At 42.2% G+C, this 24011-nt stretch overlaps 1 protein-coding gene across 8 annotated transcripts in view; it reads left to right on the top strand.

Annotated features, from left to right (window-relative positions):
• The window catches only part of RBMS3 (RNA binding motif single stranded interacting protein 3), a 711881-nt gene that overhangs the window by 252164 nt on the left and 435706 nt on the right, over positions 1-24011 (top strand). For 4 of the 8 annotated variants that reach the window (XM_074860877.1, XM_074860870.1, XM_074860884.1 and 1 more), the window contains exon 1: positions 11652-12495. The exons of the other annotated variants lie outside the window; for them this stretch is intronic. In XM_074860877.1, the coding sequence (XP_074716978.1) occupies positions 12421-12495 (75 nt within the window). In that variant the 5' untranslated portion in view covers positions 11652-12420. Of the gene's footprint in view, positions 1-11651; positions 12496-24011 lie in introns of those variants that run through there. 8 annotated transcript variants of the gene reach the window in all.

Genomic DNA, 24011 nt, shown 5'->3' with positions numbered 1-24011 from the left:
CACAGGTAGTCGAGTCACTGAGCTGGTCCCCCAAAGTGTCTGCTCTTTACTGCAAACAGTTTTTTTCTTTTATTGCAAATAGAAATCTCAGCTGCCAAGAGAACCACCTGCATATAAGCATGCAGGTAGTGTAGTGATGGTTGCTACACAGTACACATTAGGATTCCAGTCTGAATGATGCAGATGTTTAGGGACTTGCAGCAGCTTTAAGGTGACCCAGAGTTGCTAGAGTGACAAGGAGTTGGGACAGTCCTCTGGGGCATTTCTTAATGTTATGATACTTTGGAAACAAGAGCTAAGAACTTGCTAAGAGCTGACATTTGCAGCTAAAATATGTAATGCCTGAAGAAATGCAAAAGCAACCCTTATTAATATTGGCTTTTCCTAGCAGTAATCTTGAAATATGATTGTAGTCTGTAAGCATCCAATGCCTCTTTCCAATTAAAAAAAATGTGCCTAGTACCATGTCTAATCAATGGTCCAGAAGTGAAGGACAGCATGTACAACTAAAGTAATCATCACAGTGTCAGATGAAAAGGAATCGGGAAAATGGTTGATGCCATGCTCTTGGCCACAACCCTAACTGAACCATTAAATATTTAATTGTGTCCTGAAGCCTCATTAACTTGGGTTCGGTTGCTAGACCAATGGGAGAAGCAAACTGCAGAATCAAGAAATTTTGACAGAACTGTCATAAACACAGAGGCTTTAAAGCACACAAACCAAGCCCAAGAGCCTGTAGCGTGGTTCCAGCTATTGATATAGGAACTGTGAATGTGCAGAGAGGAAACAACCAAATGCATCCTTCGCTATCTCCTGGCTGTTGTTCAATGAGGTAATTGCTCGCCTCTTCTCATACCCAATACTAAAATTTGTTTGAAAGAGATCAAGGAAATATGAAGACTGCAGATGGTGTCTGGAGATTGTTATATATCATTACACAGGCAAAAACAATGTTAAAAAACCATTAAGGTTGCAAAGTCAAGTGTTCAAAAGGTATAAAATTACAGAGTAATGGTTGTCTATGCAGTTGTAATGGGTTTCTCTGTGAACACTCATTATCTTTTTATTATTCATTATAATTATCCCATTACTCATTAACCTTAAATGTGGGATCACATGGAATTTTCCCCCTTGTTCTTTTAATTTAATTTATGTGTGAAAAAGGTTTTAGCTTTTAAAAAAAAAAAAAGAAACTGAAAATGCCATCCCATGGCATATTGACAAATGGATTGTCAGCAAGGTTGAAATCTTTCTATTTATCACAGAGACATGGAGAGTCTGGCAGCATTAGATTTTAATCGTCTGTGTGGACCAGTGCTAGAAGGGGCTGGATTGCTTTGCAGCTGGGCGTAGATGATTTTTGTTGACAACAGAGGAGTAGCCAACATCAGGAATTTGGGGTTTACGGCCAGGATGCAGAGGGGAAGGGCTGTCCTCTCCTCCTCCATACATGTCTCTGCCTCCTTCCATTCTCACCCATTTTGGCTCCTCTCTTGTCCTGTCTAGCCCCATCAGTCAGTTTGGCTCTTCTTAACTGCTGCTTTTTCATTCTTAATTTTAGTTGATTCTTAATCTCATGTCCCATTTTGCACAGGTATTTCCAGCTCTTCATTTGATTATTCTCCACTCTAGACTGTAACACTCGCTCACTCTGGGCTTCTTTTACAACACCAGTGCCTTGATGTATTGTCCTCATCTTCCCCTATAACCTAGGTGTATCCCCCTTTTACTCCTCAGTCTCCTTTTGTGCTCCCTCCTCCACAGCTCCTCATCTCAGTGAGGGATGGGCAATACCCCAACATCACAGTAGTATCATAATTGCAAAAATAATGCAGTACCCCACAGTACTGTTAGAGGTAGGTGCCAGCACCTCCTATCATATCTGCGATCCTTGCCTCCTGCTGTGCTGCTCAGGTGAGACCAGCGCTGCTCTGCACAGCTCCTGTTTCTGTGCGCACACTTCCCCACAGCTAAGAGGGAGGTAGGTGTCGTTCCCTGTCTGGCTGCAGAAGTCTCTGGGAGCTGGAAGGGAAGCGGGTATAGAAAGTCCAGGGAAGTATTTGCTGAGGATGCAGGGACTATGCGATTTCAAATGTTTCTCATGTGGCCAAATTTGGAAAGTTTTCACAAGAAAAGCAAAAGGCACATCCCTTAGCAGAAAGAGTCACCCATTTGGCCAAATTTCAAGTCCCTCTTCCACATGTTGTAAGACACCTTACCTTCCTTTGGGGTCCTTCCAGCCACTATCCAAGGAGAAGCAGCTGGATGAACTTGGACATTTTTGCCTACATTGGGCACCACTTCATTCCAAAGCAAAAAACCTCTTATCTTTCTTGAGAAAAAAGAAAGGGATAAACGTTTGACTGAAATTTCTCACTGTGAATTTGAAAGGAGGATGTGATCTACAGGATGGAAATACTCAGCTGAAATGGTAGAGATCTGACAAACCAGTAGTTTAGTAGTTTACTCAAATGGAGGTCTGATATCATGGGAAATGTCAAAGCCCCATAGTGACAGAACACTGCTGGCCCTTCTGATAAAACATTGAAATAGGATGACTAGCACAAAGAAATGTCTATTGCTGAAATACAATTCCCAAAATGAAATGAAATTAAGTTGTTTTGTTTTGTTTTGTTTTTTTCTCCTATAACCTCTTCACAGTACAGAAACATCTACCTTTGCTTGGTGGGAATGTACCAAATGGCCAAACCTCAAATTATCTACAAGCTGAATTTGTCAGTATTTCAGCCGGAAAACTGTAGCAAAAGATTAATATTTCACTCCTACTCACTTTTAGTGTTTTCTCCTTGTCATTCTTACCCTGTTGTATGTGAGGTGAGAAATCTTTACAAAGACTGGTTTTATGTTTTTAAGCTGATATATTTTGCTGCCGTAGGATCCTGAAAAGACAAATGTGTTGACGTCAGGTGTGTGCAACTTGCAATTGCGAGGAGAAGGGAAGCCGTATACATCTATACCTAGCAGAAACATCTTTAAATCCCTTTATTGAAGTTAATAAGAGGTGAGATTGATTGGATCCTTAGTTTATGAGACCCAATTCTTCCCCTATTAATGAACTTAATATTCTCACCTTCTACAATGTTTTTAACTTCCTAACTCTGTCCACAACCCTGCTGAAGCACCTCAGCTGACATGAATTTAGATGTTTAAATGGCACACAGTGCTTTCTCCTCCCATCTAGCAGGATGGATCCAAGTTAAAAAGAATAGCTCAGTGGTATCTTCCCCCCTGCCCCCGAATACTTTGCTTTTACATTCAAAGAACTGTGACATAAGTAAGAAAATATCAGCGGAGCCTAAAGCATCTGTGACTGAGGAATCAGGGCAACGAAAAAAAAAATTGAGAAAAGGTTAAGAAAAGGAAAGTACTTGTGCTGGCAAGACAGGGGTTAGGCGGGGACAGGAATGAAGAGGAGACAAAATGGATGAAGGATTACAGAGTAAAAATAATTTGGGAATAGGATGTTGGGAGAGGTGAATAGGGTAGAACAATAGGGAAGAGCGTTTGCTGAATGTGAATAGAAATCATTATAAAGTTTCCACCATCTCCTAATAAAAATACAGTAGCCTTGAGTCCCTGTGCTTTATTAAAAACCCCAGCTGGAATATATAAAAGAAGGCAGGCAAATTATTCTCAAAACAGATAACTTTTAGATGAAGGAGAATGTAGAGATTTGATGAGATTTTTTTGAAGGCAAAAAATATTTGATGAACAAGACTGAAGAAAAGATGCACTGGGGAGGGGAGGAAGGAAAAGAAAAAAATGGCAGAGGGAAAAAAGAGGGAAGATTTGAGCTATAATTAGCATTTGTCTGTTTGCAGGAAATAAATGATATCTTACCCAAAGAATTTTTCTGGTACAGGAAAGTGGCAGTCCTAACTCTGTTTTTGTTAGATGTCAGGTATCACCCTCCCTTTCACTCTGGAAAGTTGACGAGTATAGGATTGGGAGGTTAAACATTTCTACAGTGTGCTCTGTTCAGAATGGGCTTGGTACCATTTAATGGACAATAAGCTATATTGCAGCTGACAAAATACAGATTTCCTGAACTAAATATATTCAGTTCAATACAGTTTCTTTGGTTATGATGGACAGTAATCTGGCGTGACATAAGGTTTGATTTTGCACGGCAGGTTGCATTGGTTCTGTGGTAAATGGAAGCTGTCCATTACAAAAAATGTCATTATTCCTATAAAAGAGTGAACTGATATGAAAAACGGAGAATTGGTTCGCGTCTCCAGCTTACCTGCACGTGGAACTTTTTACCCAACTCCCAGTACTGTACTTCTCCATTTGCTATGCATTTTCTCCCTATCTGGGTGAGACAGAATTTGAGAGCCGGAAATTCCCCCCTCTGTTGGGAATTGTTACACACAATCCTTTGATTCCATATTTAGTGGACACTTGTAATTTTTCTTGTAATGTCATGGGGAAGCTTTAAATGCTGATAACAAGTCACTAGAGGTCCTAGTAAGTGTTTTTATGTGCTTTCCACTTCACTTCCCGATTGTGTTTAAGTGAGAAGGAGAAGAATAGCATTTTGTTATGGCCGAAGATTACTGTTTCTCATAACCTGTGTTTTTTCTTTATTTATAAAATACTTTGGACTGAATAGACTCTGAATTACTGTAGGGCTTACTGGGGCAAGCTAAAGTGCAGATTGCTTTTCCCAGTCATGAATTTCAATTAAAAACAAACAACTGATGAACACGTTTCCCTAGAGACTGATTTAAATAGTGGTGTTTCTTCTGTATAATTCTTAAACAATATTTTCCTATGTGTGTAGAGAAGAAAGAGAATTTTTGTTTAAGATATTTTTGAAAACATGTTAAAGACTTTTTTTTAGACTTTGATTTTTCCTTTTTCAGGGAAATCATGTAAAGAAATTTTTATTGCAGTTGGGTCAAGGCAGAATTCGTATGAAAAATTTAAAAGATCAAAACTTGAACTAACCTGAAAAAAGGTCATATTTTGAGATTTCATCAAAACTATAAAATTTGCAATAGTCGTAATGAAAAATTATTTTTACAAACACTTTTGAATGAAGTTTTGGGCTAAATTGCAAGGGTAGTGCCATAATTGTATTGCACTTTAGAAGGCAGTCTATTAACAGATGAAATAGAAATTATTAGCAAAGGCTCCTTCAGGCCTTATTTACAGCCAGCATTAGATGAAGAGTTATTTAGTGGGCAAATAAGCCTGCCAAATATGAAAGCGACAAGAAGAAATGTGTCTTGGCATGCTGGGGAGCATAAGTATGGAGAAAGCAGAAAGTATTATATTTGATAGTGATGGAATGTAGCCTGAGATGACCCTCTATTCTTGCCTATTGTTAACTTTTTCCCATACAAAAAAACCGCCACAGCCTGAGTTCTCTAACAGCGGCTGTCTGGATGGTGGGAGAACAAGCTGTTTACATACATTATTACAGATTTCTGATGATGTGCGTTTTGGTGCCCTACCAAAATCGAGGTTCCCCTGTGGTACTGTAAAAACATAGAGCTTGTTCTTGCCACAAAGAGCTTTCAGTCGAAGCTCGTGAGACAGAACCAGAAGGGAGGGAGAAGCAGAAGTGGTGTGTCCAAGGTCACAGCGTAGGTCAGGGGCAGCACCAGCAGGAAAACAGGACCCAGACCTCTAGTCTTTCTGGGCTTACGTAAATAGGGGCATTTACCAGCGTAATCGCTCCCGGCTAAGAATGCCCACATGAGGCATTACACAGGTATAATTCTAGCTGTGGAGGATGCTGGTGCAATTACATTAGTAAACTTTCCCAGGCAGATAAGCCCTTGCTCCTGGGCTTTAACCACGATAGCCCCATTGCAAGGAGACCCTCTGTCAAGGAGTGTTGTTGGAAATCTAGCAAAAGGAAGGAAAGAAAAAACAAAACAAAACAGCCCTCACTTCAATTAGAGGAAAAGATAATTCCTTTCAAGTTGAGAGGCTCGACTCCCGCTGGCCTTTGTTCTTAAGCTTACCCTTGCTGTAATTTCATAGAGCAACTTGAATAATGCCAGTTTGTTCTGTGATTACCCTCAGCTGGAGTACAAAATTAATATCTCACTAAGTAATTCAGTACATGATGGGCGAACATTTAGTTAAACATGCCCTAAAAAGCTAGGATTTTTTGTGTTCGCTGGAACTCTCTCAGTGACAATTAATTGCCTGTGTTCTTCTGTGTTTATGAGCCTCAGTAAACAGGCAGCATATTTACGTCTCCCCATTACCTTCAGAAATAAACTTCCTTAAGAAAAAAATCTCATGTTCCCTGATTACAATCTGATTTTAAGTAAATAGAGGGTGGGGAAAGTGACTAGTAAGCATGACTTTGGAGGGAGGAAGGTGGGAAGTGGAGAATTTTCTCCCTCTGAAATCATACCAGATCTAATGCTGGTAGTATTAAGTTAATATGCTGGAAGAGTGAAATGGCCTTGCTTAGTTCTCTTACTGTTTGGGGGTTTGCTTGCCCTTTTTATCCTAAGAGTTTAGATTCAAGGACAGATGCAATATTTACTAACTTGTGATGAGGAGCTGCTATAGAAAATATTACCTTTGAAAGGTATGTCTTCTAACCTGTGCACAACCCTGGTGTTTTCTGAAAGCCCTAAATTATTGATGTGGGATCCTATTTGAGGGTACAGCAGTGATATGCTACAGCCAGTGCTCCTCTCCTTGCTCTTCACATTGTGTTTCTCTGCCATTGCACTGCTTTCTCTCCTATGAACCTCTACCAGAACTGAAAGGAAGTACCAGCCCTTCTCCCTGTCAGTTGTATTTGCTTTGGCCTTTACCATGCAATGAGGGTTTGTGAAGAGAGAGGAACGCACCGTTCTTTGCGACAACCAGGCATTGCTGCTGACTGGTCGGGTTACTTAATTCTCTTCCATATCACAGAATGAATTAACACTTGCAAAGTGTTCCGAGATGCATGGGAAACAGACTGTAGACAAAAGAACAGATAATAATATTTACTTTGGTTATATCCATTAACGTCTGCAGAAGGAGGACTTTAATGCATAACTTTGGGCTGTCTGTACAACTGGCTGCTAGTTTCATTTGCTTGTGCAAGTAAGAGATTATATCAGACAGAAAACACAAACAATTTGGTAGCAGTGAATGTTCACTGTTGTTCACTTTTCCCCAAAGTTTTTCACTCTGCTGCTGTCCGAAGATTTCCTTTAGGATTGGGCCTTTATGTAAAAGTAGACCAATGGAAATACCTGAGCCATAATATTAAGATAAGAGATGATAAAGTAAAAAATAATGAAATCTAATGATAGACAGATGGCAAGCCTTTTCTGTTGTCCAAAATCTCAAGGATTAACTCTTTCAGATTTACTCTGGGCCATCTGCAGTTCTGCCTAATTCTAGAGTTCAAGGTGCTGTGATGGTTAGTGCTGAAGCATGGAGGGCAAACCTGGCCCATTTCTCATGCAGGTGGGGGGTGTGCGTGTGTGTGGGAAGCCACCCTCGGTGGTGTTTGGTCTCTTGTGAGAGAAGGACATCTGAAAATGGTGGTGTCCCCTACCTCAGAGAGATTTCATCAATCCCAGGCACTTAATGCTGTCGTTATTAAGCTAAGTGTTTTGTTCCTTTGTGTCTTTTTTCCCCCACCTCCTCCATGGTTATCACATGCTTTACTGGTGGTTGCACCAGAATATATTGCTTGTTAGAAATTCAGTTAGCTATCCTTAGGCAAATCAGCTTGATTAATGAACTATTAAATAGCAAGATTCTGTGTTCATCAATAAAGTTTTAAGGTACCTGGACTGAAGGAGCTGACAGATCTAGAAATAAAATCAGTATTCTTCTTGTAACCCATTGTAAACAAGCTGTCAAGCATCACTATAGTCTCTGCTGGAATAGCTTTAATGAGTAAATAGAGAGAATAAAAGCAGAAAGTGACAAAAAAGTAAGCCCAAGATAATTGTTGGTTTTTTTTCTTTAACCTATCAGATTGCTTTAGGTGGTGGTAGCTTTATTTCTGCTGCCCAATGAGCAAATTTTCCCTAGTCCTGACTTAGACAATTTTGACCTAATTTTGTCAGAAGTTAATACTTCTAGAATACATATTGCTGCTTTTCAAGACCAAGGAGCTAGAAAATGTTTGAATTCCTCCCTGATTCTGATACCTGTGACTTTAGAAGGTTTTCATAGGATAGGTAAAAAGCTTATTTAAAAAACAAAAAAAGAAAAAAGTGTATGTAGAATTGTATTTTAGCGAAGAAGAGCCCCTGAATTCCATTCTCCTACTAGGTGTCTGCTTTTTTCTTTTCATTCACTTTTTGTGAATGAAGAAATCTGCATTTTATGAAAGGTAAAAATACATCCAAACATATGTAATTTCTGTACTTCAGGCTGCCAGTAGAAGCATTCTTTTTTTTTCTTTTTTTTTTTTTTTCGTGTCAGTTAACTCCGGGTTTCTTATCCACGGCTTTGGTTGTTGTCAAGCTAATATCCTTTGGCGCCTGCCTTTGAATGTATTTGGCCAACATGTTTACAGTTGATCTGTTCCCATTTATTTTATTTAATTTCTAAATTTCCCGTTGAAGAGATCATTATTGCTCGCCCAGGTCGGCGAAGCGGTGGCAGCAGTGCCTTTGCAGGTGTGCTGGGATTTGGCTTGCTCGCTGGATTCCCGCGAGTGGGCCTGGCTTGTGCTTGATAATGAGCCTCCAATAGGAGGAAAAAAAGTTGTCAAGTTTGCTCGCTGTTGCTCACTGTGATCGAACAGCTTGTCTTTTCTTTTGAGGAACATTTATACTTAACACTCGGTAGGCAAACTGCTATTTCAGTTTGCAAGTGGATTCAGTTATTCAAATGCACAGGCCAGAAAATGAAGGGGATTCTATTTAAACAGTGTGCTCCCGAGTCACAGATGATCTTTTTGATGTCTGTATTTTGCAAATGGAAATTTTCCATTTTCCAGCGCTAGCATTTGTTCAGTGGCTGTGTGCTATCTAAATCTGCTTTTGTGGCTGTTCATTTGCATTTTTGCTATGCTATATTGCCTCCTGTCTTCTCCCCTTGTCCCCCCACTCTTTTATATTGAATTCCTATTTTTGCTGCCTCCACTCTATCTTGCATCTCTGAAGGCTGAATCATGCAAGGTGCTGAGCACACAGAACAAACAGCAGAGACTGCTCAGCACCTCATCAGGATTACAGGTGAAAAGGGAAATCCAAACCACCTGCATATTTAAGACTTTTGCTGGGAGACAGCAGGATGAAGGCGGAGCTGTTACCCACTCAGGTAACAGTCCAGCTTCTCCTGCAGCTCCCGACCTTTCCTCAGTTGTGACAACTGCTGGCACTACTGGCCAGTGCGTCTGATGGGGGGTGTGTGGAAATCTTGTGTTGAAATGTTATGGTATGATGTGAAATACTCACAGTAGTTAGGTGACATAGCCAAAATGGTTCTTCCTGGACTTAAAATAATGGCCACAGCAAACCCTGAATGTTCAGATAGATCTCTTGGTCGGAATGCATGGTTTTCTACTTCCTTAGTATTGCTTTTTATTTCACCCTGTACACATAGGTTCTCTCTTCCCCCAAATCTGGTTACATCCACTTCTACAAGCAAACCGCTTAGCAAGAAAAACCGCGTTAATACCCTGAGGGAAAAGTGAGAAGGTGGGGAGAGAAGCACTACAACTTAATTCTGGCAGTTGAAAGAACAATCTGAAAGTTGTCAGGCTCAAAGTATCACGTACCGTCAAGTAATCACTATTCACTTCTGCAGATACCAACCCTCAAACGCTCTATTTCACCCTCGGGGGAAGCAGGGGGAGGAGAAAAAAGAGCCTAAGCAAGGGTATCGCTGGAGTATCACGCACTGCCATGAGAGGCAGCGTATTTAAAGCTGAGCAGCAATATAAACCATAGGGCTGGGAGCTGGGAATTCCAGACTTCTCCTCCCAGCCCTATCTTTCTTCTTCACTGACCTCTGCTCTGAGCTTCCAAGGGACCACACGGTCCTGGCCAGCTTGGACTTTGGTAGGAATTGAAAATACTCAATAGTTTACCCAACCTGGCCTTTCTTCTGAATCTGTTTTGGCAGGTTTGGAAGCTGGAGTGGTGGTAGTGCTCCACAGCGCACCTCTGGATGGGCAAGAGCGACCAGTTAATGCCTGTACTGTGCTCTGGGAACAGAGTGCTTCTGTTGTGGAATCTTTTGTCCTGAAACAGAGGGCAAATATCTGTGTAATCATGGCATGTCGTTCCCACTGTATGGCATGGGACTGGTACCTAAATACCAATGATTAATAATTATTAATGCCTGGTGATAAAAGCACAGTGTATCTGTGTACTATGTACAGGTAGATGGGCAGTGTTTTGAGCACACGTATGGCTTCCCACACTGCCCGTTTCCTTCAGCTGCTTTCTTTTGCCCGGGAACTCACTGGCTGTGGGGCAGTTATAGGAATCCATAGCAAAACCCTCTGCTTACGAGAACAGCAAACTGCCAGAGTAAAGAGTGATATTTCCATGTTCCCGTCATGTGCAAGCACGTGCCCACAAACCAAAACACAGCTGGCAAGTCTAATTTTAGCTCTACCAGCCTTGAGAAGTGTCCCTTTAAAGAAATTCTTTTTATAATTCTTTTTTTTTCTGAAGCAATTTGGTTGATAATACAGCAGCTGACAATCCTGCTGTCATACTACCGACAATTTAAATAAAAACAAAAAGAAACTGCTGCCCCACGTTTCCCCACCCCCCGAATTTATAAATAGGCAAAGCCACTGTAGAAAGGCCCAGGAATTTGATGACGTGTTAAAGCAGTAAGTGATTAAAAAAAAAAAAAAAAGGAGAAGCGCCGGGATTTGTGTACAAGAGGAAACATTTTGTTATTCACACACTTTCTTACTGGTGATTTATAGCCCTGCTGCAGGACATACGCTCCCTTCGGGTCTTTGGGAGGGTCAGAACGTGGGCCGGCGGTGCTGACACAGGCCCTGCACCCGCGGATCCGGGGCAGGTGCGCGGCTCCCCGCCGGGTGCGGGTCCGGGTGCGGGGGCCACACCTGGTCCCCACCTGCGGGGGGCGGCCCTGGGGCCTCCTGCGGCTGCCGCGGGAGCCCGGCCGGTTTGGGTTTGGGGGGGAAGGAGAGGGGGAAGACGGGGAACGGAGCCGTAGGTAACTTTTGTGGCATGGTGGTGTTTCCACAGGTCTGGCTGAAGGCACCCGTAAGTCAGGCCGGGCGAGTTTCCTCTTCACCCTCTTCCTCCATTTTGTTCCAACTTTAAATAAATCAAGTCTTATATAAGCGCTCTAACAAAGTATTATTTAATATGTCTGGCCCCGGGTCGCCTCTCCGCGAAGTGCCGGATGACGGTACGGAGCAGTTTTCTGAGGGGGCCGGGGGTGGGGGGCAGGACGACAGCTTCTCTGCTCGGCGACCGGGCTCCGTGACCTCCCCCTGCCTGTTCCTTTAAAAAAAATAAATCAAAAAATGCGTTGTGGGGCTTCTCGCCCCCCTTCCCCGCGTTAGGATTTCCCGAGTCCCACGGCAGCTTTTTCGGCGCTCCCCGCTCCGGCGGGGCCGCGGGCGGGGCGGGGCGGGGCGGGGCGCGGGCAGCCGCGGGCGCGGGGGGGGCGGGGGCGCGGAGGCGGCCGCGCGGCCTGCGCCGTCCTCCCGGGGGAGCGGCGCGCCGAGGTCCCTCCCACCGGCGGCGCGGCGCGGAGGGGGTTTGAATGAAAGACAGGACGAGCCCCGAGCACCATGTCACTCCGTGAGGGAGGCAGCGGCAACTAGGCTGGGGAAGGCTCTTCCCTCCCCCCCCCTTTTTTTTTTCTTTTCTTTTCTTTTTTTTTTTCTTTATTTTTCCTTTTTTTTTTTTTTTTTTTTTTTTTTTTTTTTTGTTGGAAGGGGGGTGGGTGGGGAGTGAGAGGGGAGGGCTCGACAGCGGGGCGAGCCGAGGAGAGGACGAGGAGAGCGAGCGGGCGGGCGGCTCTGCGGCGGTTTGGAGTTGCACTGTCTTCCCGGCTCCTCTCGCAGGACGTTCGCCCCCCTCTCCCCACCCCCCCCCACCCCCGAAGCCGGGCAGCGGGCACCGCCGGAGGCACGCTGCTGCCAGCGGGGGAGGCGGGCTGCTCCGCCGCGGGCAGCCGGGCAGGGGGGCTTCCACTTCCACCACCCAGCCCCACGCACACACACACACACACACACCCGCGCAGCCCCCCTCCACCGCTCCCTCACACACACACACACATATATGTGCGTGCGGGCGCGTTTTTGGCTGCGCTGGAAGTAGCGCACGGTAGACGGCGAGGAAGTCTCGGCAGCCTCCTCCGTCGCCCGCGCTGTCAGGAATAGCGGCGTGAGAGGAAGAAAGGCCCTGGGGCACTACACCCTGCCAACGAGTTCCCTGCACCAGCCAGAAGGACTCCAGCTACATGGGCAAACGCCTGGACCAGCAGCCAATGTACCCCCAGTACACCTACTACTACCCCCACTATCTCCAAACCAAGGTAGGGTACGGCGGGGCCGGCGCTCGGCGGGGGATGGAGAGCGGAGCGGCGCCAACCGCGGGCTCGCCCCTTCTCTGTGGCGATTTTTCCCTCGCTTCCTCGGGTTCGGTGTCACGCAGAGCCGAGCCGGTAGGCAGAAAGCGGGCGTGAGGAAGGCAGGAAGGTTACAGTTTGCCCTCCCCTTCAGTTCTTTATTTATTTTAATCCCCCCTCCCCCCAAGGGCTGCTGGCGTCGGCTAATTCCTTTTATTGTTTGGGGGAGACCGGTGCGGTTAACGTTATCGTAACACCGGGCAGGTAGTATGTTTATTATGGCATGGAATAAAGATCGCTCTGGACAGCATCAGGCACGAAACGCTGTTTTGGTGGCTCTTCCAGGGATCTCTACAGTTTATTCGGAGCTAAAAAGCGTTTTGCTGTTAGAAAAGCTGTCTGTGGCAGCTCAAACTTTTAATCAGCTGAGGAGGAGAGCAAGGAGCTAACCGACTGTAAATCTGGTGGAGTTTGTTTCAGTGGATTGCCCTGCTTTTAATATTCCATTAAATATTGAGCACGAAACGGCAGTACTCTGTTGCATTTCAAAGGTCTAGAATTAGAGGGTAGCTACTTTTGGAGAGCGTGTCAAAGAGCAGACTCTTCCTTTTTCTTTCTTCTCTTAATAATTTTTAAAATGCCAGCAGACTGGAAAGCAGGCCTGCATCTCCTGAAGAGGCTGAGGGAAGTTGATGTTACCTGGCTATGAGTTAGTTAATTAAAGCTTTATTTTTCTAATGCCATTGTATAATAGTCTGCTCTCTGAAAAGATTTCCTGTGTGACCAAGGGACAGTAACAAAAGAAAGCCCTAAACCGAAAGTTTGCAAACCCTGTTAGGACACTGTATTAAAAAAAAAAAAAAAGAAAAGAAAAAGGGAAAAAAAAATACTGTTCTGAAGTGTGACCTCACAGCCCCAGATTAACAGTTTCAGTCAATAAACGAACATCCTTGGGGGGGGCAAAATAGGGAGGGCGCACACACGTGTGTACGGCACCGCATACACATATACACATTGTGCTTCTGTGGCAAATTTAACACATGGGACATTTGACGTGCACGTCTGTGGTGAAGTGCCATGGGGGAGGCTGACTTCTCCAGACTTTTGGTTTGAAGCACGTTGATCTGGCTGCAGTTCTGAAAGGATAAGTTATATTTCCTTGTTAATCAAATTACTTTCCCGTTAACGTTTATAGCCTGACTGCTGCATTATATAAATGAACTAATTGTCAAAACTGTGATTCAGGCTGGTTGGAGTTGCGATGACACCAGAACCACTCAATATGATTACAGCCTTGTAATTCATGGCAGGGTTACCTCTCGCTTCTTTGCTCTGCTGTTTCTTTCACTGTATTGTGCAGATTTTTTTGTATAAAATTTAGCCTTTTTTAATTTTGTATTTTGGAGTGATTTTTATCAGGTTTATATTTTCTTCCTTTCAAGGTCGATCCAAATTGCGTTTTACCTTTGTGACCGTTTAGTGTGTATTGTTGCTGTTGCAGCAGCAGCCCGTCACTAGCTTGACTGCAATATTGCCTATAGCTTTAACTGTTTGGGGGATTGGGGGACGCAGACTGATGCTATTCCTCAAAACCTGGCAAGCCAAGGACATGAAACAATTGATGGTGTTTTTTTGAAAGAACAATAGCCTCGAGTATTGGAGGAGAAATATTGGACATTCCATGCCTTTTACTCACGTAGCTTACATTTTGCTAGTCTTTTTTTTTTTTTTTTTCCTTTTTTGCTTGTCTTATTTTTAACTTTGTAAAATAGCTTTTTGAGGAAATAAACCTAGTACTTGAGTTTAAAATAGTAACAATAGCTTTTCCGTACCATGGCTTTTTTTAACTCGATGCTTTAAAAAATAAATTAAACGCACTTTTATAGCTGGTATATAAAATTATCAACCCTGTGAAAAGTCATGTGCATCTGTCTTTGCACATGTGCACTATTGCTGTAAGGGCAGGTAAAATTTCAAATCGGTGATGCATTTTATATGGCATTAATTTTTCTTATTTTCTTTGCTTCACAGTTAAGTGCATACATAAAACCTAAATAATAAACACGTATACACACGCATATATATATGCATGCGTACAAGTATTTCTCTTCTATAGACCTTAAGAGTTTAGAGAAGTGCAGACAGGCAGCATCTGGATTTTGTTACCTTAAAGCTAGCCATCAGCTTCTGGGACATTTTAAAGCAGTTAGATCCATTGTATGTCTAAAGCTAATAGTCGGGTAATCAAATAATGTTGTGGTGGAGAGCTGTATCTTTTATCATGCCTGTTGGAGCAACACATATTAATAAAGCCCTGTATGATTCCAGCCGTCCTGTGAACTCTAGCTTTTTATTTTCCAAAAGCTGCTCTTTGAACCGAGCATGGTAGGATCCAGCTCTACAGAAAGAATGTGTTTTTATGCTCATAGTCATGCACGCTGGGTGTGTGTGTGTGTGTGTGTGCATTCACTTGTAATTAAGACAGAAATTCTAGGCTTTCTTATGGCATTTGTGTACAGCTTGTGAAACACAGAGCGGCAGCGTGTTCAACGGGCAAAGTTTGGAAATTCGTATTCCCCAGCGTATTTGGGTGAAGCGCTGCTTTTGCTTCGCTTGTTTGGTGAAGTTGTCTCGGTTCCTCTTTGAGAAGTACCGCGTTACTGTACATCATGTCCTTCTCACGGGGGAGCACGGAGCTGCGCAAGATCTCAGTCTACAGTCTGTGTTTGCCTTCTAACATAGCTAGCACATTGTTGTGCAGAAATGGTGTAAATGAACAGCTATATGGGTAATGGGATTATAAATAGAAAAAATGGATCCCATATGTTTGATTGCTTTAAGTTTTTATTGTTTTGTGGCCTTTTGTGGAACATGAAGCATGCACTGATTATTCAATTTACTTGTGCTCCTTCATTATCAGATGCCACCACTGAAGCTAAAACTTTAATTGCAGGTTTAGACAAACCTGTTGTTATCCGAAAAGGGGGAGGGGGAGGAAGGTCAATTTTTAAGAGACAATTGCAAGGAATTTAATATGTCTCTTCAGGACAGGCATGGAGTTTGAGGAAAGATATAACCTTATTTTTCTCGTTTTGGCATGATGCTGTCTGACAATTGCAGTTTGAAAGTACAGTGTTGGAACTTCTTTAGGCAGATCCTGAGAGCAGAGTCCAGTTGTCCTAGGGGTTTAATTCAGAATAAACATTTTTTGGTTACTGTTTTAAGTGAAGGATGGTTCTTGCTGCAAAGAATATTGCATGGAGGTGGTTCAGCTCATGTATATCTAATGAGAATCTATAGTGGTTTTTTATTTTGAGACATTAAGTGAATTTCCTTAGTTGCATCCTTGCTGATGGTGTAACTACTCCAACAACTGGTTTACAGAAGCATGTTGTAAATTGTCACATATGAAATGATAATGATGGCAAATCTTGCATTGTGGTCTGAATTTCTTTCTTTAGTTTCTTGCTAGCCAAAGCAAATTTTTTTCTCTCTGCGGTTTTGCACAGAGGAAAACAAAACTAAGCACCATGAAATATCATGTAATGATATGAAAAAAAAAGGGGGAAAAAATATTAACCGAACTATTTGAATATATTTGAAGGAGTCCCTTTAATTTAGTAGATATTGTGTTTTATCTTTGCCCTCTGCAGCTTATGATTAGACCTAGCACTGGGGTAAGCTTTCTCTGCAAACAGTCTACTGAAAAACCCTGAATCACTTCGGTAGAAAGGAGGAGATGCCACAGTTACCTGCCGATAGGAATTCTTTGGTTTACAACTGCTGTACCTGTATTTGGGGTAAAAATATGACAGTTTAGCAGCTATTTCTGTGCGGTTTGCTTTCATGCATTCTCCAGATACTTCCTACCTATTAGTCATGGTTTGGGTTTGGTAGTTTAACTCTCATGGTGTTTGACTCTGCTACCCAGTAAGAAGGTTGAAATACCCCAAACAGAGAGGCAGTGTTTACTGTACCCACGATACCTCTTCATCTCTGTATGCCTGATGCACATGTGAACACATGCAAAAGGAAGAAGTGTGATTTCCCAACACCTACATGAATAAAATCCTGTCTCTGTGGACGTGAAGTGTGCAGACTGGCCTGCAGGCAAGAGTGGCTTAATGAGCACGTCCATGAAGTGACAGATACATGCCCCAGCTGAGAAAAAACAATTGGGAAATTCAAACAGGTGTACTCAGAAGAGTTTAAGCTTGATAAAGTAATTTTATGGGTACATGTTTGGGGGTGTGTATGTGTTTTGTTATGTTTCCTCTTTGCCATTTTTAGGGTGTCCTTTGGCACAAAGGAATTGGGGACCTCTTTCAGTTGTGTGCCAGGAGCATGCTTCCCTCTTTGCTCAATCAGCCTCTTTTAGAAAGCGTATTTTTGGAATCAGTGAAAAGCTCTTGCCTCTCTTCACCTTGTACCTACCAATCCCGTGTTTCTTTGTCACTCATGTTTCTGTTTTGCGAGTTTACCGCATTCCCCGCTTTTGGCCATCTGGCCATACAGAAGGCCTTGAAGAAAGCGTTCCAGATACGGAGATGCCTGACAGGGCTTCTCTGGCTGGTAGTGTTCAGATTGTGTTTGGTGCCTGGTGTGAAGCAGGGGTCAGGTGTAAGGAGTAATTCATCAACCACACACTGATTTCAGGCTGCATTTCCAACCATCTGCAGCTTGGATTGCTGCCAGAGCTCAAAAGTCTAGCTGGAGCCCATGTGATCGTGCCAAAGTAAAGGCAAACACTTGCAAATAGAGAAATGCATTTCTAGGAATGAAGTTCGTTCGCACTTAGCCCCTGTTTGATTCAGTACGTCGCAGTGTTTTAAATGCCTCCAAGAGCTGCCCAAAAGAAATATGAATTCATTTAAATGCCATTTAAAAATATTTAAGCCTGGCTGTAATTTTGACAGTAATATTAATATCTAACTCTAGTATTTTGCCGGTTCCTTTAAACGATAAGGAAGATAAAAGTTATGTTCCCCTGAAAAATGCAGAAATATATGAACTCTTTTGTTTTCTGTTTGCCATCTATCCTTACATGCCTGGATAAAAATACTTTTGTTGCTGTAAGGGACACCATGATATATATTAAAATGATGTTGAATCTCTTGGTTGATCTTCCTTTCATGCATTGCCTTAATGCAAGTCTGTTTGGGTTTTTCATTTTGTTTTATTTTTCATTTAAAAAACCCCACCAAAACCCCAAAACTGTTGGAAAGAAAAGTTCAAATTTTTACTCTTTCAAACATTTGTGTGTTACTGTATTCTATGGAGATTTATTTTGCAAGCAAATATTTACTTCCGTAAGAAAAGATGGAAGTGACAAGCATTTGCCAGATTAGGCTACAGAGATCTTGCTGTGGTGAATGCTGTGTGTTAGTAGCTATAATTTCAAATGCCTTATACAAGGTGCCCCTTCAAAATAAAGTACAATGCTTCAGAACTTGACTGGTTTTTAATGCATGGGGGCCTTTAAAAGTAAGCCTGATGGTATATTTGCACTTTAATTCAAGTATCTTGGTAAAAATCATCAGACTGTCAGTTCTTAAATTTCCATGAATTAAAAACCAGATAGGAAAAGATGAGTTCCAAGTAGGATGCCTGAGTTCATTTCAGGTCCTGCTGTAAGTAGCCTGGATAGTGTTCCCTCTGCATATAATTGCAAGCAGGGTTTTTTAATTTTTTTTTTTTTTTGGTGTGTGTGTGTGGGGGAGGTGGGTTTGTCACTATCTATGCTCCAGGCAGGGACTTTGAGTTCACTTGCAAACAAGCCCATTCCAGAGTGTCCAGGAAGAGAAGCAGATTTTAAAAAACAAGTGGTCTGTTTTTATTTTTTTTCTGTTTTGTTTTTCTTGAAGAAAAGTCTTTTAACGTTAGAAATTTTATGTAGAGGAAAATGGTTAATGTGTCTCCAGAACTGCTTCCAGTGCTGCATTAAATTGTGTTTTGTAACAGTCTCATCAGCTACAGCTGTATGTGATTAAATAGTGTAATATCAAAAGCATGTGTGAATAAGAGCTTTTATGATATAGTTGTTCCATACCAAAGACTGCAGATGGGCAGAGAAGGGAGATGGAGAACAGTGATTTACTCAGATATTGTCACAGCCTACATTGTGAGTGTTTGTGTAGTGATGTTTCACAATTGCTTTCCCACTTGTATGGGCAAGATTGACTGATGGAGGGAAGTTTAGAAGTAAACACTTACACAGAGAGCTACTCTAAATGTGCAGGGTATCAGCCTGAGAATGGTGTCTACTGATGCAGAATGACATACCAATATCTTAAGTAGCTGATTAACAATAATATTATTGAATAGAAGTTATAGCGAGAGGGATCTGTTTTGCTTCCTTTGAAAATTCAATGAAAGAACTTCAGTTGCCTTCAGGAAGGCAGAATCAGGCCCACAAAGCACATACTGTTCTCCATGGCAAAACCAGGACAGTTGAACAATATGCAGGTTTAAAAAAAAAAAAAAAAAAGGATTACAAAAGAAACAAGAACTGTCTATCAAAATGATTCCACATTGTACAAGTGGCTGAGGACATACCTCATCTGGTGTTTAATAGCATTTGGGGTTTTCTATGGCTATAATTTCTATTTAACATTACTTATTCTGATTTATAATTTTAGAGAATGAGCAGCAAAAACCAGATGCTCTGTCTTTCTGTCTATTTCTCTCTTTGCCACAGTTGGGATATGATTTATATGTAGTGGAAATCTAATTGCTATAGGAGATGTCCTGCATGGAGCCCAGTGCCTATAATGAAGACTAGCAATTTCTGTGAGAGAGTAAGCGTGGTTAATCCACAAGAAGTAAAGGACAGAGCCGAGAGCGGGTTTTGCTTTTATTTATATAATTCTTAAGATAAAAATACTGTGTAGCCTCTTTGAAATTTGAAACAAGTCAGTTTTCTGCCTAGGTCTTTTCTGAGGATACAGTGTTTCTAAATGGAGAAGTGAAGCAAAGGTTGCTTCTTCTATCTGTAGTTGGAGATTGGAGGCTCCTGTTGAATTCCTCAGCCATGCTGTCTTTCTGATTTTGCTGGTTTACAGCAAAGTCTAATCTCTTCTCCTAGAAGTTTTGATTAGCTGAAAGACTTTTCAGGCCTGATGCTGTCAAGTAAGAGAAAAAGATGCTTTTTGCTACTTTTGGATACAAAGACTTTTTGCTTTCCTTTTCCTTTCTGCTTGTCTTCCTTGTTTGTTTCGGTGCTTGCTTGCTTGCAACCATGATGGGAATCAATACCCTCTATGCTTATTTGTTGTAAAGTCAACTTCAGTATCAAACATAGTTGTTTATTTTAAAAGTAAATATTTACATTTTTCAGTGTTTCATTTGTGGTAAATTTATGCAGATGAAATTGTTTGGACAGATTTTCTATAAGGGTTCCTCTGTTAATTGTGTTGACTTCATTCAGATGCAAATGAATGAAATAAACCACCTGACTTATATAGATCATAGTAGAAGCCAGAAGACACATAAGATTGCATGTTTACAATGTAAAGCTCTGATATTTTGTTCCTGATTGGTGTCTCCATGACACATGTTTTATGGCTGGTACCATGTGGTTGATGATGATTTATGGGCTGTCATGTAGTGGAAGTGATGTCACTCCTGTGTGATTCAAATTTATTCAAGAAGAAAAGTTGTTGAACAGATTTGTATCCCCCCTCCCCAAGTATAAATCAAGCAGCAGTTTGTTCTTATTCTGTGAGTTTGCATTAACAGACTAAATCCTGAAGCTGCACTTAAATACTCCGCTACAGGAGTGTGGCAGAGAAGAGCGGGGGAGTCTTATGGGTGGACCAACATGGTGGTGTTTTATTTAACTGATTGCTCATTTGGCTTCTATCCCGATCTCTTCCCCACCCCCTTTCACAGCCCTTCCTCTGCCCAGCTATATTTAGAGACCAGCCGGGCTGAGCCATTCAAAGTTCAGTATCGACTCTGCGCGGGAGCCTGACCTTTCCCCATGCAGCCTCGCACCGACGGGAGGCGGCAGGGCTGGATCAACTGTCGAGTCCCGTTTGACTTGCCTGCAAGAAACTCTCTGGTTATTTGAAACAACATGCAATGCAATCTAGTTGCCTTCCTGGGTGAGAAGCTGGTAACCTTTGCCCGAGGGTCACCGGAGGGTGAGAGGCAGACTGAAGGTGCAGTAGATAGGGCAGAGGGCTCTTTTGGACATACGGTGCCAGAGCTGGCAAAACCTTGAGGTGGTGCATTGGTGACCTGCGAGATAAAGGGAGATTAGGGGACTTCACATGGAGGCGTTTCGCCAGAGAAGGAGATAAGGGAGCCTGGTGTACCGCTACATCACAAAAGGTTTTTAAAGCTACGTATCCATAGTTACAGCAGGAGAGTTAAAATCTAGATTTCAGGGACTCACCTGGTGTAATGTCCTCCTTCCCTTTAAAGAAGAAAGTATTTGGCAGTCCTTAAAGCTGGAATGATGTGCCTGTGTGAATTCCCTGGTGCTCAGAGAACTGCCTGTTTAAAGTTTGCTCTATTTTTCCCTCATGTTCTAATTTTTCTGGCTGTGGAAAAAAAAAAAAAAAAGACATTGCAATTCTTAGCCATATAAGGGACTTGTTAGTTTCTTTATGTGGTTGGGAATTGTTTCTCCTTTTGGTCTTCAAAGGCTGTTGCTGCTGAGTTTGCTTTAAAGGGAAGGAACTACTTCTTGCTTAGACAAAGGCTGCGATCCTTATTTCTTCTCCTTCTCACATCTCTCTGACCTTTTATTGGGGGACATGCATATAAATAAATTCTGCTTGTTGGTATCGTGCAAGTTGATGGATGCTCTTTCGAAGAGAGAAGCATAATGGGAAATGCAGTCTTCATTTCTGTTCTCTCATTTTATAGTGATGAATTTGGTTTGGTGCCAGTTAGTAAGTACATGACCTTTTCCCTACATATTTTGATTCATGACAGGGGGTGTCAGAGCTGTGTTAGTGATCTCTCGTTTCGGCTTTTAACAAACTATGAAATATTAAAAATGAATTAGGTCACTTGGAGCTCAGCTAATATGTCTGTGATGCAGGATGGTTATTTCATATTAATGAAGCATAACACACAGCTTAAAACACAAAATTCAGATTTTTATGAACACACAAACAGCATTGGACGTATCACTCGTAAGTCAGAATATTTCATCTGAAAAAATCTTATCTTTCTAAGACAAACCAAACAAGATTTTTTTTTTTTTGCAAAGATGGTGTTATCGGCAGCATTTGTTTAGTGCTCATTCCAGAAAATTGTATCTGCCTTTCAGCCTAATTAGAGCTAAGTTTTTCAGTGTATTTACTTTAAGACCAAAACTGCTGACAGGACTTCTTTTAGTATCAGCTGAGATGTGTCTACACAGCTGTCAATGTTCTGCGTAGCCGATACACACAAACCAATAATTTACCATATGTAACAGAATGGTATGATACATACTTGTTTCGTGTGCAAATGACACTTCTGAAATTGTTTAGTGGAAGGGAGACTGGTAATGAAAAGAGCTGTGAACGGTACAATGAATAAGGTAAAGAATAGGACCGATAGCTCTTATACAAGTCCCTGCCTGGTTTTGCATTCATGAAAACTACCTTTAATACTGCTCTATACCCGAAAGACATCAGAAAAAAAGTCATAGGCACTGCAGTCCTTCAGATGTTTGACAAAGCGTGCAGTAGGACTTGGTAAGCTGAATGCTTTACCCAGGCTGTATTAAGACAACGTTTACTGTGTCAAGGTAAAACTGCACTAAGTACTGTTAAACAATCCTTCGTGAAAACAAGCATAAAGCAGACATATTGCTGTGGCCTTTAGCAAAGCAGCTGGGAGCTTTCTGCCTGGGAGAGCACTGCACTCTCTGGATTTCATGTTTGTGCTCTTTGTATCTCTTTGGAGCTCTTGCATCCTAGAGAAACACAGGGGTTGATCCAAATATTTCCAGTAAAAGTGTCCTTTTCAGTGGTGCTTTTACTATTGGTGCCGGCTGGTGGTGGAAGATGGGATAATAATAAACCTGCCTGATATATGGTGACTCCAGGATGGCAGTAGTGGTACATGCTGATCCCGCCTGTCTGTCGTTGTCTCGCAGATACAGGTGTGCAATGCACTGAGTCATCCTGAATTTTGAGATTACGGCTATAATTCCCATCTCTAGAAACAGTGGTGTGAAAGCTGTAGACTACTGGCCTGCCAGGACATACTTGTTATCTGTGTGATTTAGAAGCCTTGCTGGCCACTCAAAGTTTCTGCTTTATATCTCTGCCATTTTACAAAATCACTGTAATTGTATACAGTTGTCCCTGCGCAACGTGCAATTTCCTGTAGTTTGAAAAGCTTTCAGCATAAGATTGTCTAAACTTAATAGCATAAACATTAATTTACTGTGTTAGATGGGTTATTGGGTGTTTTTAGCATGCATAAGTCTGGCAATAATTGTGCTGGACAGAATAAATAAGTTTTGTTTCCTTCACTTTCTGCCCTGCTTTTACTGAAATGGATCCCTGGTGATGGTAATACTTGGCATGTAGCAGTCATTTCAATTTTCAGTGGGCTGTATAAACATTAACTAATCTTCAGAGCCCATTCTGAGAGGTGCCTTAAACACCTTATTTGCTCATGTAATGGCTGCATGCAAATAATGGCCTCAGCCTCCAGAAGCCTATACCAGATTATCGAGAGTTTGGGGATAGACTTGTGTAGTATCCACACCTTCTCTTTTCAGGCAGAACCTGGAGGTGGGGAATGTTGTTGGTGCTTTATGAGCAAATGTAGTGTGTGAGTGGTATAAGAGTGGAGGCAAAGCTGGGAAAATAAAAGGAAAACATTTGCAGAAGGTGGCATGTTATTCTCTGGTTATCCAGAAGTGCTGAGTATCCACAACTCCAACGGTTGGAGGTCTCAAAAACATTTGAAGCCAGACCCAATATGACTCTCAGATGGGGCATCCAGAATTACAGAGCACTTTGGAAAAAATCACTTACCTGAAGTGAGTGCCTAAACCAGCCTATTTGGCTCAATGTTACACTTTCCAGCCCTTGACCCTTTCTCTTGGGGAAGAGGAGAAATGGAGCAGGGTGAAAGGACACACTTTCTGGAGGAGAGGAATTCCCTGTCATTTCAGTGTTGGGGAAGGTGGTTGTCTGCAGACCTACTATGGCACCCAGGTAAGAAGGACATTCGTGGTATGTGACCGGTGATATGCGGGTCAGATCAGGGCCCAGCTTGCACTGTTGTAGAGATTCAAACAGTGCTTGGCGCCAGTTTTTCCAGAAGACATTAAAAACCTAGTGGACACCTAGATAAGGATGCAAAGTATTACTTAGTCCTTCCAAGCAATGGAGGGAAGAATTCTTTCAAGCAGTGCCCACACACAGCCCCCAACATTGCTGGTCCTTGCAGAGCCTCCTGTCATGCACTGATGGGAAGGGTATTCGAAACGTTTGTCACGATTTGATCAACATCATGTAAGGACT

The sequence above is a fragment of the Strix uralensis genome, chromosome 1, assembly GCF_047716275.1.
Source record: "Strix uralensis isolate ZFMK-TIS-50842 chromosome 1, bStrUra1, whole genome shotgun sequence".
Classification (NCBI taxonomy): domain Eukaryota; kingdom Metazoa; phylum Chordata; class Aves; order Strigiformes; family Strigidae; genus Strix; species Strix uralensis.
Note: the sequence above shows the minus strand (reverse complement) of the source record. Positions and strands in the feature narration are given on the sequence as shown.